The sequence below is a fragment of the Nestor notabilis genome, unplaced genomic scaffold, assembly GCF_000696875.1.
Source record: "Nestor notabilis isolate BGI_N333 unplaced genomic scaffold, ASM69687v1 scaffold17217, whole genome shotgun sequence".
In the NCBI taxonomy this organism is placed as follows: Eukaryota; Metazoa; Chordata; class Aves; order Psittaciformes; family Psittacidae; genus Nestor; species Nestor notabilis.
The window spans coordinates 2,561-14,792 of record NW_009936230.1 but is presented as its reverse complement, the minus strand read 5'-3'; the positions used below and the strand labels follow the sequence as shown (position 1 = coordinate 14,792).

At 37.7% G+C, this 12,232-nt stretch overlaps 1 protein-coding gene across 2 annotated transcripts in view; it reads left to right on the top strand.

The window, feature by feature from the left end:
- Positions 1–4,554, top strand: part of GNAS (GNAS complex locus) — an 88,262-nt gene extending 83,708 nt beyond the window's left edge. For both annotated transcript variants that reach the window (XM_010018242.1, XM_010018241.1), the window contains 5 exons: positions 662–720; positions 1,686–1,806; positions 2,856–2,986; positions 3,477–3,544; positions 4,096–4,554. In XM_010018242.1, the coding sequence (XP_010016544.1) occupies positions 662–720; positions 1,686–1,806; positions 2,856–2,986; positions 3,477–3,544; positions 4,096–4,242 (526 nt within the window). In that variant the 3' untranslated portion in view covers positions 4,243–4,554. The remainder of the gene's footprint in view (positions 1–661; positions 721–1,685; positions 1,807–2,855; positions 2,987–3,476; positions 3,545–4,095) is intronic.
- Positions 4,555–12,232: the final 7,678 nt, after the last annotated feature.

The following is a 12,232-nucleotide window of genomic DNA, read 5'->3' as shown; positions in this document are numbered from 1 at the left end:
GAAAGCAAGTATTTTACAGGTTGGTTTTTGGTTTTGTTTTTTTTTTTAATTTAGTAGTTTGGCTTTAAAAAGAAATGCAAATTCATGTGCAATCTTCTGCTCTTATTTCAAATCTCAAAGAACAAAATGTTTTAAATCTATTTTTACTAATGAATCTTATGAGTATTTGATTCATTGCTGGTGTACATAGTTCCGTATTTGACCAAAATCTTTGTACATATCCAGGTAACAGAAAATGCATGTTCTCTTTATGGTCCCAGCTTTAGAAGGTTGCTTGACCTGAATAAAAACTGATGAGTTCTAGTATGGTCTCACTGACTGTAGATCTGCGATACTTGTTCCAACAAATGATTTTTTATAGGACCTTATTTAATGTCTTAGTTTTTAATGGTGAAAATGAAGCTGCAATGTACGTGCACAAGTATTTCTTACTTCAAGTGTACGTGTTGGTGAAAGTAAACATAAATATGTTTTATGATGAAAGCTCTCGGTGCACATGCTGGTGGACTATTAACCTGTTCAGGTTCTCATAATCCTCAATTCCTTTTAGCTTCTATGACACAGAAGTCCTAAAATTTCTTATGTTTTCTGTGTGCATTTGTGGGGAAGAAAATCCAAACACACGATGTGTTCTGACTTAATTTATGTTTTTCTTTCGTAGTATGTTTGATGTTGGAGGGCAACGAGATGAACGCCGGAAATGGATCCAGTGTTTTAATGGTATGATTAGAATTTGTTTGTTTTATAAAATAGTTCTCTGCAGAATTTTAATGCCCAATGTTAGTTTTCTCACTGTGTGAAAGCTAAAGCTGGTGAAAATATTTTTGTCTCTGTCTGGACAAAATTTGAAGCTATGGAAAAGTCTATCCGTTTGTAGAGGTGAGATCTTGCAGAATAAAGTAGAATGTAACTTAGAATCCATCGTCTTTTGCTATGGTCATTGTCATAGAATATCACCTTAATACTTACGTATGTGTGGAACTACTGTGCGGTGTTTTCTTCTGTGCTGTTAATAGCAGATCTGTTTGGGGTTTACCTCTGCTTCTTCCTTTTCCTGTTACCTCATGGTCTGACTCATTGCTGCTGCTGCTGCTGCTGTCTGAGGAGATGAGCTTGGAAGTCAGCATAAGGGGTCTGGAGCAGCACAACCACACAGAAACAGAGATCTGGATTCTGTGATCTGGGAATATCTCCCAGGAAAGAGATAGAGGCCTCTAAGCCAGAACAGTAGAGTTTAGGAGAACTAGAGTGATTAACCATGAATGCACAGTAATCTTTTTATTCTTACTATTCACGCAGGTCAAACATGCCATTTGTTCTGAGGTCTTCCCCCAAGGGCATCTCTGTCCTTTCTCTATAGCTTAGAGTTACTTTCTGAATTTCTTTACACCTTTCAAACCTTCTTTAAATTTCTCTCTTAGCTTTCTTCACTTTCTCTCTTGCTTCTGTTCCTTTCCTTTCTACATTTTCTGTCACCCTGTCAGCTCCTGTTCTGTGGCCTGCTTCTTCTGTCCTTAATTTTTCTTCAGTTTCTTTATTTCTGGTACTTACAATGCTGTCAGTAACAGCATTTCAGCCTGTTCTTTTCATGAAGCTGAAAGTCTGGCAGCTTTTGATTGAACTTTGGGATTCCTGCGTATTTCTTCTGAAGTCTGGTATTAACTGATGGGTATTTCTTAATTTAGATGTGACTGCTATCATATTTGTGGTGGCGAGCAGTAGCTACAACATGGTTATACGAGAGGACAATCAGACCAATCGGCTTCAAGAAGCACTAAACCTCTTCAAGAGTATCTGGAACAACAGGTCTGTGAATGGAAGTTCCATTGTTTGTATCAAATAAATTAGTAATCCTGTCATATACGATAGTCAAGACTTGTGTACTGGTTAGGATAGAGTTAATACTCTGTAGCAGTGCATGGGGTGCTGTGGTTTAGATTTGGACTGAAACAGTACTGGTAGCACACTAAATGTTGTAGCTGTTGCTGAACAGTGTTTGCAGAGCTTCAAGGCCTTGTCAGTTTCTCACTCTGCCCTGGTCCAGGGATAGATTGGGGGTGTGCAGTAGGTTGGGAGCAGGCAGATGACCCAAGCGAACCAAAGAGGTATTCTGTGCCATACAACATCATGCTTGGCAATCAAAGGGTAACAAGGGGGTTCAGGAGGATTACCTATCTTTCTGGGCATTAGTAAACCCTTGGGAGGTGGTGAGTGATTGCCTTTGCATCCTTGGTTTGGTTTGGTTTGGTTTGCTTTGTTCTCTCTTCCACTTATCCTTCACTTGTTATACAATTATTATTTATATTTTTTATCTTGACCCCAAATTTTCTTCCTTTATTCTTCCTCTCCTCTTCCTCTGTCCTGCTGAGGGGGAAGGTGAGTGACCTGCTGTGAGGTGCTTTGCTGCCCACCGGGGTTAGCCCACAACTGCAGCACAGCCTGCGTTATGTGCTTCTCACAGTGCAGTCAGAGCTTGAGCTCAGTCACAGCTGCCTCCCTGTTATATTCATGTCTAATATACTCACCTGATTGAAGAAAACTCTGGAGAGTTACAAATTGGTAGTTGCCATATTGAGGCTGTAATTAAAGCACTGATAGAGCAGCACACTAAAAATTCAGTGTGTTTGGATCAGCAGTAGAAAGTGGGCAACTTCCATTGCCCACATTAGAGGCACAAGAACCAAACTTGGGGTGTGTACACTTGGAATTACACCACTGGGATTCAGGTATAAAAAGAACCTTCTAGAATTATCATAGTGTCTCATACGACTGTTGTCTCCAGAACTGGATTAAGTTTCATTTTGCAATGTGCCTAACTATGCCTTCTCAGAGCATTTGGTTTCAATTTTCTACAGGTGGCTACGGACCATTTCAGTAATTCTTTTCCTGAATAAACAAGATTTGCTAGCAGAGAAAGTTTTGGCAGGGAAATCTAAAATTGAAGACTACTTTCCAGAATTTGCTCGCTACACTACACCAGATGATGGTAAGATCTTTAAGTTTTATTGGCAATTTCCTTGTTCATCATGTCTGTAATGTTTTTCAGCTAAGTCTTCGAAAACTCTTAAATAGATGTAATCTTCATTGTCTTTCAGCCAAACTAATGTGAAATTTTAGTATTAATAATGAGAGAATCCTGACTTTTATGAATTTAATATATTTATCATCATGCCAAAATCCTGTCACTTGGCTGACGTAGACCACAGTACAGCTTGTAACTAATACATCCTCTGAACTCCCCCTGCTTATATCTGTGGTCATTTTTCTAACCTGCTGAATGCTTGGTCATACAGCCACCATAATATGCCTTTGTTCTGAAATCTTGCTGTTTTAAATAATATTTTATAGTTTGTCTTATAGTCAGTTTTGCGAAGTATGTTTCTATTGTATGTGAGCAGAAAACAAGTTACGATTTTTAGGTGCTATCACCAAAAAACCATCTGTTTTAATGAAATACTTATTTTATTATTAATCAGCAACACCAGAGCCTGGTGAGGATCCCAGAGTTACAAGGGCCAAGTATTTTATTAGAGATGAATTTCTTGTAAGTATTTCCTTTCTTTCAGTATTTCCTTTCTTCCAGTATTTCTTACGTGATTCTACTCAAATATAAGCTCTTACACACCTTCTACTCTTGCAAAATGATGCCACTTTTGGTGTTTAGATTTGACATCCACAATGCATAAAGCACATTTAAGAGCTTTACTGCTATTTCTTAGCTGCTCTTTGGGTATTTGTTGACACAGTACATAATAATTAAATAGCAAAAGAATTGGTGAGAATTCATAAACCTTAAATAGAATGATGAGTGAAGTCCTGATGTTATTAATGGGGCCACTTTTTGTTCTTGGGCAGTTCTGAGATTCCCTGGTATGTAGTGACCTTCTCAACATATAATTCTGATCAATTTAAATTTGATGTTTTAGGTGAGAGTGAAAAATGGTGGGCATTTTGCCCCTTAGTTACACCCTTTGAAAATGTAATTCGCATACATATCTTAATTCACCTGAATGAATTCACCTGAGTTTTGAGAAGATGGGGGGTTTTCCCCGGTCAGTTTTATTTTAACCCAGTATCTCTCTCTTCTTTTAACAGAGAATCAGCACAGCAAGTGGAGATGGAAGGCACTATTGCTATCCTCATTTCACATGTGCAGTGGATACAGAGAACATCCGGAGGGTTTTCAATGACTGTCGGGACATTATTCAGCGCATGCACCTTCGCCAATACGAGTTGTTGTGATGGAGAGCACTTTTTTCTGTGTTTTGGACTCCTTATTCCTTATTAAAAAAAAAAAAAAAAAAGAACCCACCCTTGCCCACATAGGGTGGAAGAGAACTGTTTGAATCTCCCATTGATTTGCACCCCTCAACTTTTTCTCCTTGCTGGACAATAGCAGCACTTCTAAGCTTGCTTCTGTACCCCTCGGACAGTTTGAGATGGCCCCTAACACTTAAAAAGGCCATTTCCATGAGGATTCCCTAACACTGTTATTAACAAAAAAGAAAAAATAATAATAATTAAAAAAAGGAAATAAAAACTAATTAATTAAAAGCCCTGAATGTGGAGCACCTGAGAGAATTGGTGATAAAAAATTGAAACATAAAACAAAAATTGGGGAGAGAAAAATAGGTAATTTAGCACTGTTGTGGGCATAATCATGTAACCCTTGATCTCCACTTTGTATCGTTCACTGCATCAGACTAAAGAAGGTGCCAAGTCACAGACCAAGTTTGAAGACAGACACTTGAGTTTGGTTCTCTGACTGTAATGTGGCTTTGAACGGAAATACTGACAATTCTACAACAGACCTAGACAGTGCAAAAACCAACTGCTACCTTTCAGAAGGGTATTTTTAAAACCAGTCTTGGTGGTCTAAAGACAACCACGGACATTTATGAATTGAACTGCGTATGGCCTGTGATTGCAGAAAGAGTTAACCACACACTGTTTTCAGTTTGTCCACTGATGATCCCGTCTGCTATAAAAATCATTATCTGGACTGTAGTCCTCACAGTCTTTCCCTTCTTTTTCTTCTTCCCTCCCCTCATTTTTTATTTTACTGCTGGATTATTATTCTTGTACAGACTGTAAAATGTATTATTTTGTACAACTTTATTGAAAATAACTTGTAGAAGATCTTTGTGCCTTGATTATGGCTGTACCTGTACAATGAGCTAAGATGTAAGTATGTTTGATTGCGCTGTACAGCTTTGTCAACCCTATCTGCAGCATTAGCTCAAGGTAGGGAAAATTTATCTGTAGTTTAGTTTTTCTGGTTTATAAAAGAAGGAAAAATACTGTTTAGTAAAAAAAAAAAAAAAGAAAAAAGAAAAAAAGGAAAAAAAAAAGAAAAAAGTACAAATTGTGCAAACTTAACCACTTTAAAAGTGAGGTCTTCAACAAGTGACCAGATGTTGCAGCATCATGCTTTTTAATTTTTAGCTTTAATTCATTTAAATCTCTATCCAAATGCAAAACATGGCTTGTTTCTACATAAACCAAATTTTGCTACAAATTATAAATGTTAGTCTTTGGTCATTCATAGTCCTTTTTTTTTTTCTTTGCTAAAGACAAAACCAGAACAATAACAGACACATAGGGCATCATGCAGGTCTGGTGACCATCTCTAGGCTGGGCCAAGTAGCCCAGCAACCTCTGCTCACGCTGCGTGAGCTGACTGCTACCGGCATGACAAGGTGTGCACTGCCCTTGGATTTGGCCACTGAATTCCAATTTCAAGTGACATTTTTATTTCTCTTTTAATAAAGAGATACTTTAGAACCTTTTTGTTTTATATTAACTATATAAGTAGCTTAAAGTGAAGATGTGTGGATTTTTCTTAAACTTGAATAATTTATGCAAATTATATGCTTAGAACAACATGTGGTACAGTAAAAAGAAAAAGAGCAAAAATCACTGTAGCAATAAGAGAGCATGTAATTTTAGTAACTACTACACTGCTTTATATTTTATACCTAGGTGTTTTATGTCTCTGTGAGTGTGTTACTTTTTCATGTGTCTAAACCTACGTGTACAATTTGTACAGTCAGAAATTACAGCTGTAATAACACATCTAGAACAGTGTTAGCCTATATTACTCAAACACCCCTGTTCCTCCTTCATTTTCACCCCTAAACTGATCTGGATCTTACTGCAGTGACTTTAAAAGGAAAACAAAAGAAGCAAAACAAAAACACCAAAATACTTGCCTCTCTGCCTTTCACGCTAACATCCCTCCACCCAAGAGACTGTGTTGACTTTCTTTTTTGGGAAGAGGTCCAGTTTAAATTAAAATGAGGTTGTGGTCAGTGATGTCTGTGCAGCTAGATTTGCTTCAGGTATCAGATGCCTTTTTAATACTAAGAACTGCAACTGTTTGGAATTGTGAGGTTTTGTTGCTTTTGTAGCTAAACTTTGAAATTAAAATCAATCACCTGGTCCCTTGTCACGAAAAGAGTGGAGACGTGATGGGGTTCCTGTCCCAGCTCTCTCAATTCAAATTACTGGTGATCTTCCAGAAGATACTAAATCTTCTAAAGAAATTTAGCTGCGGTTGCTACTGATCTTCCGAAAAGGATCTTTCCTGTTCACAGGTTTAGACAGTCGCCATCTGAACTTCGCAGACCTATAGGAGAACATGACAGAAAATAACCCCCTACAATTTAAGAATGTATCCAGTGCCTGTAGGTTAAGGGCTGGTGTTTCCACTGGGTAAAAATGGGACACACGTAGGGGAAAGGAAATTCATTGTGAGCCTTAATTTTAGTTACAGGAGCCAAAATCTTTAGTGCCAACCCTTATCTTTTAAAGCCTCAGAGGAGTTGGTGTAAACACCACATTCATAAATGGGAAAAGCCTGAAGTGCTGTGAGGAATGTCCTCTCTCAGCTGAGAGAAACAAAGCACCTCCATCTAAAAAGCAGAAATGAAAAACTAAGCTTCTTCCTCTGATAGCGAGAAGAATCCATACTGCAGTGAGCCGTGTGAGAGCAGCAGTGTAAGAAACCTAAAGCTTTATATGAACAGAAACGTTTAGGGGATGTTTTTTTTTTTTTTTTTTTTCCCTTACATGAGGGAAAAGGCAATTGTTTTGAACATGGTTGAGTTGCACAAGTATGGAGTGTGTGTGTCTTAATGTCTCAGTATTGCCTTTGTTAGTCTCTTTATTAGTCCATGCAGTTTGGTGGCCTGGTAAATGCAAGTCTTATTTTTAACAGCTTTCTTTTTTTTTCTTTTTTTTTTTTTTTTAATACAAAACCATAAAGCTTTAATGCTTGCTATTTAATAAGTAACTGTGTTTTCTTCTGTCTCTAATTTAGTGGCCATAATTTGCAGTTAATTGAACCATTCCAACCTAATGCTTACCCATATTTCCTAGTTTTGTTTTATTTATTTATTTGAACTTCTTGTTTTCATGATTGAGGACTTTCACTTCTGTCTCATTCATCTGTTTGGAAACTTCTGACCTTACAGCCCAAACTTAACTCATTCTACTCAGTATTCATCGTGATGCTGAAGTGTAAGATACCTGCAAATGTAAACACTACCACTTTTATTAATAAAAGCAAATACAGTGTTTTAGGGCACATTTGCATCACTATAGTTGAGGTTGTGTCAGTATTTCCATTGTAAACCCATAGAGGGTCTATATCTTGGCACTAAATTGCCCTAAGCTAAATCTTTGCCATACAATTCTGCTCAAGCATGAATTTGGTGGGTTGGTTTTTAAACCGTTTCCAACACAAACTCTTGTTTCTGTTTTAAGTTATACAACTGTTTTGTTGGATGGGGGTTGGTTTAAAAAAAAAAAAAAGACAAAAACTAACAACAAAACCAACAAACAAACCTGGTTCAAGATTGTTTTTGGCACTTCTGTAACTCAGAAATGGTTTTGATTTTAAAACATAACCTTTGGCAAGCCAGTAACCTACAATATGGTCTGATCACTTTGGGTATTTTGTAAAAATAATAATAAATTGTAGAGATGTTGTGGTTTAAAAATCAGCTACTGTGCATTTGCAGTAACTTATTTCAACCCAAGAACTTTTAGCAGTTTTTACATTAGTAAACATCCTCAGCAGCCAGTGTGATGCAGCAGAACAGTGATAAGTCCTGAAGGGTTGTGGGGTTTCTAATAATGTGGAGAAGTAAAGCCACTACAGACTAAAAAAAGATTCAGCTGCCTCTGAAAGCATCAAAACCTGCTCTCGTAGAGGCTGAAACTGGAGCTTTGTTAAGTTGTCCAGAGCAGACTTTGATGCTAAAGCATATGAAGCCATGCTGGGTCAGTTGTCAGAGACGGGAGCCCTGAGGGCTTACCTTCGTTTGTCTAAAAACTATTTTGAATCGTGGCATGGAGGATAGGATTTAACTTGGAGTATGTCATTAACTCCAGAGGAACTGAAGTTAATTCTGTTCCAGTATGTTGCACATAATTGATACCTGCAGGATAATTTTCTTAAATCAGTAAATCTATGCACAGAAATATTAATGTTCATCACTTTAGAATCTGAGCACCTTGTAATTAGTCATGGCGCAATATTCCTATAAATGATGTGGGATGTTTTGTATTATATCCTAGTTTCCAATGTCAAAAATCATGTACCAGGAAAAGCAAAAGATACGTGATTACGTGGGAAACTGACCACAGATACGGAGGTAGACACATGACAGCTGAGTACCAGTCCAGTGCCTTAGTGATAATACTGTTGGTGGTTGGTGCTATACAAATGTCTAGGATTGATAAAGTTGTTTTAAGTTATAAAATTAGTAACTTATTCTGGAAGAGAGTAAGTTCTCTTCTTTCCCCACCTGTATCTAGTATGCTATGTGTATTTCTAACAATGCTGGCACTCAAAAGACCTCTTCCATGGAACTAGATGATAAAATTCCTGCTAACTGTAAGAAGCAGGATCAGGGCCATAGATTACCATCAGAGGAAATCTCACACAAGAACAGGTCCTCATCCCTAAAATACATGTTGAGTTTTTGTAGCAGTAAAATCACTTACAAGCAAACATCTGTTTGCAATCCAAACCCGAAACTGTACCCTTCTTCCTCAGCTTGATATTCCTGAAAATCCATCCATTGGGAAAAAGTCTTTCTGTTCTACAACAACCTTTGACGCGTTTTTGCAAACGAAATAAGCTACAAAAGGATTTCTGAACCTCTGCTGATGAAAGCCATTACACTGAAAAACCTCTCTGGTGACTGACGAGACAGAAATTCCGAGAGTGAACCTATTTTAATCCTGGTTGTAACCAGTTTGCTTAAATACTGTGAGTGGGTGTGTTTCAGTTACTAGGTAGTAAACTGCTTTAGAGTATTTTACTGTATTGCAGAGATTGCCAAAACTTCAGCCACAAGTACTGGCTTCATCATTGATTGTTTTCAACCCCGATTCTCATTTTATTAAAAGTTAAAACTTCTTTTTACTCTGTCTACATTTAATGGACTGAGCTGAGCAAAATGGGTGCAGTCTACTTGGAAAAGCAGCTTGGGAGGAGGTGGGGAGGCAAACTAATCTCTTGCTGCATTAAACAAAAATAATAAGGTGGGGGTTTTGTCTAACTTCTGGGTCCTATAAGCTTAGCCTGGTTCTGTGATAAAAATAGGGAGTTCTTTAGGTTAACAACAGTGAGTGCTCACTGACACCTCTGCAACAAGGGGCAACTGACCAAATATGCAGTAGATAATTTTCTTTTTAAGAAAAACAAGAAAAACCCCACAGCACCAAACCAAAATTTACAGGTTTTCCTAATTCTTTTCACTTAGGAAGTCTGCCTGAAAAATCTTAATTTTAATGACAGGACAAAATAAAGCCTTTAGACATTGTCCCAAATACAGAGAATGGTACATTTTTGAGGCAGAAGATGCTGACAGTAGGGTTTTTTATGTAACATAAACATGCTTTCTAAGGCTGGGGTACCAGTAGACAAATGTAAGCAAATTCAAAATTAAAATGTGAATGTAACTCTTTAATTTACCCCGTTGTTTTATTAAATGAGTTGGCTGATGCTTTCCTTTTTATTTTTTTAATATACTACTACTCAAGTTTGGAGAAAGAACAAGCTTAGGACAGAAGAAGTAATGTTGGAAAATCTCTCAGTTCTGTTCTTCTGTTATGCAGACTTATGTTTTTATGCTGTGAATTTTATGTGAATTATTAATAGTGAAGTACAGTGTTTCTATCTGTAGTTTTCTGGTATTTGATGTGACTTTGGAATTGTATCATTCTTGCAACAAAAATGCTTGTGAGCCAGCAGAGATGGGGAAGAGAAAGGAGCTGCTCTGTAAGGGTTATGAATTGCCACATCAAGCTTGTGACTGTAAAGCTGCTTGTTCTAGTCCTTTTTCACATCATTATCAGTTTTCTGTTGGCAGGATCAGAAGAGCTTCCATAAAAAAGGGAAATGAAGGGGTTGGACAATAGAACCAAATACATGTCTGTGTTGAGACCTGAAAGCGCTAATGAAAGGTATTTCAACTTGTTTTAAGCTAGAGCCATGAGACAGCATGCCTTTCCTGAAGTGTGTGTGTGTGATGATTCATATGTATCTCAGCATTTTTAATCTCTGTTCTCTTTTTGCTTGAAGGCACAACACCCAAAATGAAGTAACAGATTTCATGAACGTTTTGGTGCTAACGTTGAGTTCTGTTTCCCACAGGACAAAAAACTGCTGGGCTACAAGACAGTCTGGAAGCCCAGTGCTGCCATGAGCAACAGCTCTTGTTCTACCCTATTTGTGTTTTAAAACCAGGGAGCTTACAATCAATTGTTCTTTTCAACATCATGGCCCAAAGCATGCTACCTTTGGCTTCAGCTTTGTCGTGCCCCTACCACCAGTCCACCTACTCTGAAAACATGTATGGTTGATAAGAGAGAACAGAGCAGCTATGAAAGAACGTTATGAGACAACCTCGCTGAAAGTGCGAAAGAATTAGGGAAAGCTAGGTAAACAAAACTCCTAAATCCGTCACCTTGGACACTCAGAAATAGATTTATGGGGGAAATTCTTCATTCCCCAGGTAAGTGACCCAGTTTGGGATCCTTATATAAATTTTCAAGGTCAGAGAAATTACCTGAAAGTCCAGGATATCTCCAACTAAGGAACCACAAAAAATGCACTTACTCCATACATTACAGAACCGGGAGACACTTCAGTGAAGTGTAAGCTCAATGATCAGTATGCAAATCAATGGGAACTTGCAAGAAAATTTTCCACCATAGGTTCATCTTGAAAAGTACTTGTGGCATTGTGAGGCTGTGCTTTCAAGCAATCTACGGTATATAAATAAGGTTCCAACTTTGAAGCTGATGTTTGAAGGAGTCTAGAATGACATTATGTTGGCAACCTAAAACCCACCTTGTTTTGTCTCAGAATGCGTCTTGGTTACCTAGCAAAGTATCATGGTGTTCAATGTCTGGAATAACTGTTATCAGTAGCTGTGAATCTCAAACAAAAATGCTTAATCTTGAGGTTCTGCTTGAGAAGGAAGAATTCTTCAGCCAAAACTCATTAGCCTAACTTGATGCTGCTGTAATTCCTACTCAAAAGTTAGTAACCTTCTCTCTAGTTGAATGTATTGGCTGATTTGTAAAGGGCTAATGATTACAAAATACAAATTGATGCTAAAAGAATTTGTAGAGGGCAAGGAGCAGAGGTACTTAGCATACAGAGAATGCCAGGGTGGGTATTATTAAAAAAACATGTGAAATAAAAGGCAAACAGTTTTGTTGAAGTCGGCTCTTCTGTTTGGGATTTTTCTTTTACTTCTCGAAGGAACCAAATGAAGTTGGGTCATCAGCTGTATTATACTGAGCCCTTCTTTAGGTACGAAAACTTGAAGCAGAGTTGTTAAGAAATGTTCTCAAAAATCAAGCAACAAATTTTGGTAGCTGGGTGGAATTGAAACTTGAGCATTTGATACTTGGCTTATTCTTTACTCCTTTAGAAGAACCATTTCCAACCTTTAGGAAACCAACCTTCTGTTCCACATTTCTGTAGATCTGGCGCTTCTTCACACACATCTACTTTCCAGGATGCCTTTACTGCTTCTCCAAAGCATGCAGCACTCAGGCTGGCCTTCACCATATATATATATATATACACACACATATATGCCTCAAAATTTTATCTTTAATACGCTCATCAAAAATCTCCTTCAGTGAGAATTGTGACTCAAGGATATCTTACACACTAAATGTAGTCAAATATGCATGTAGGGAA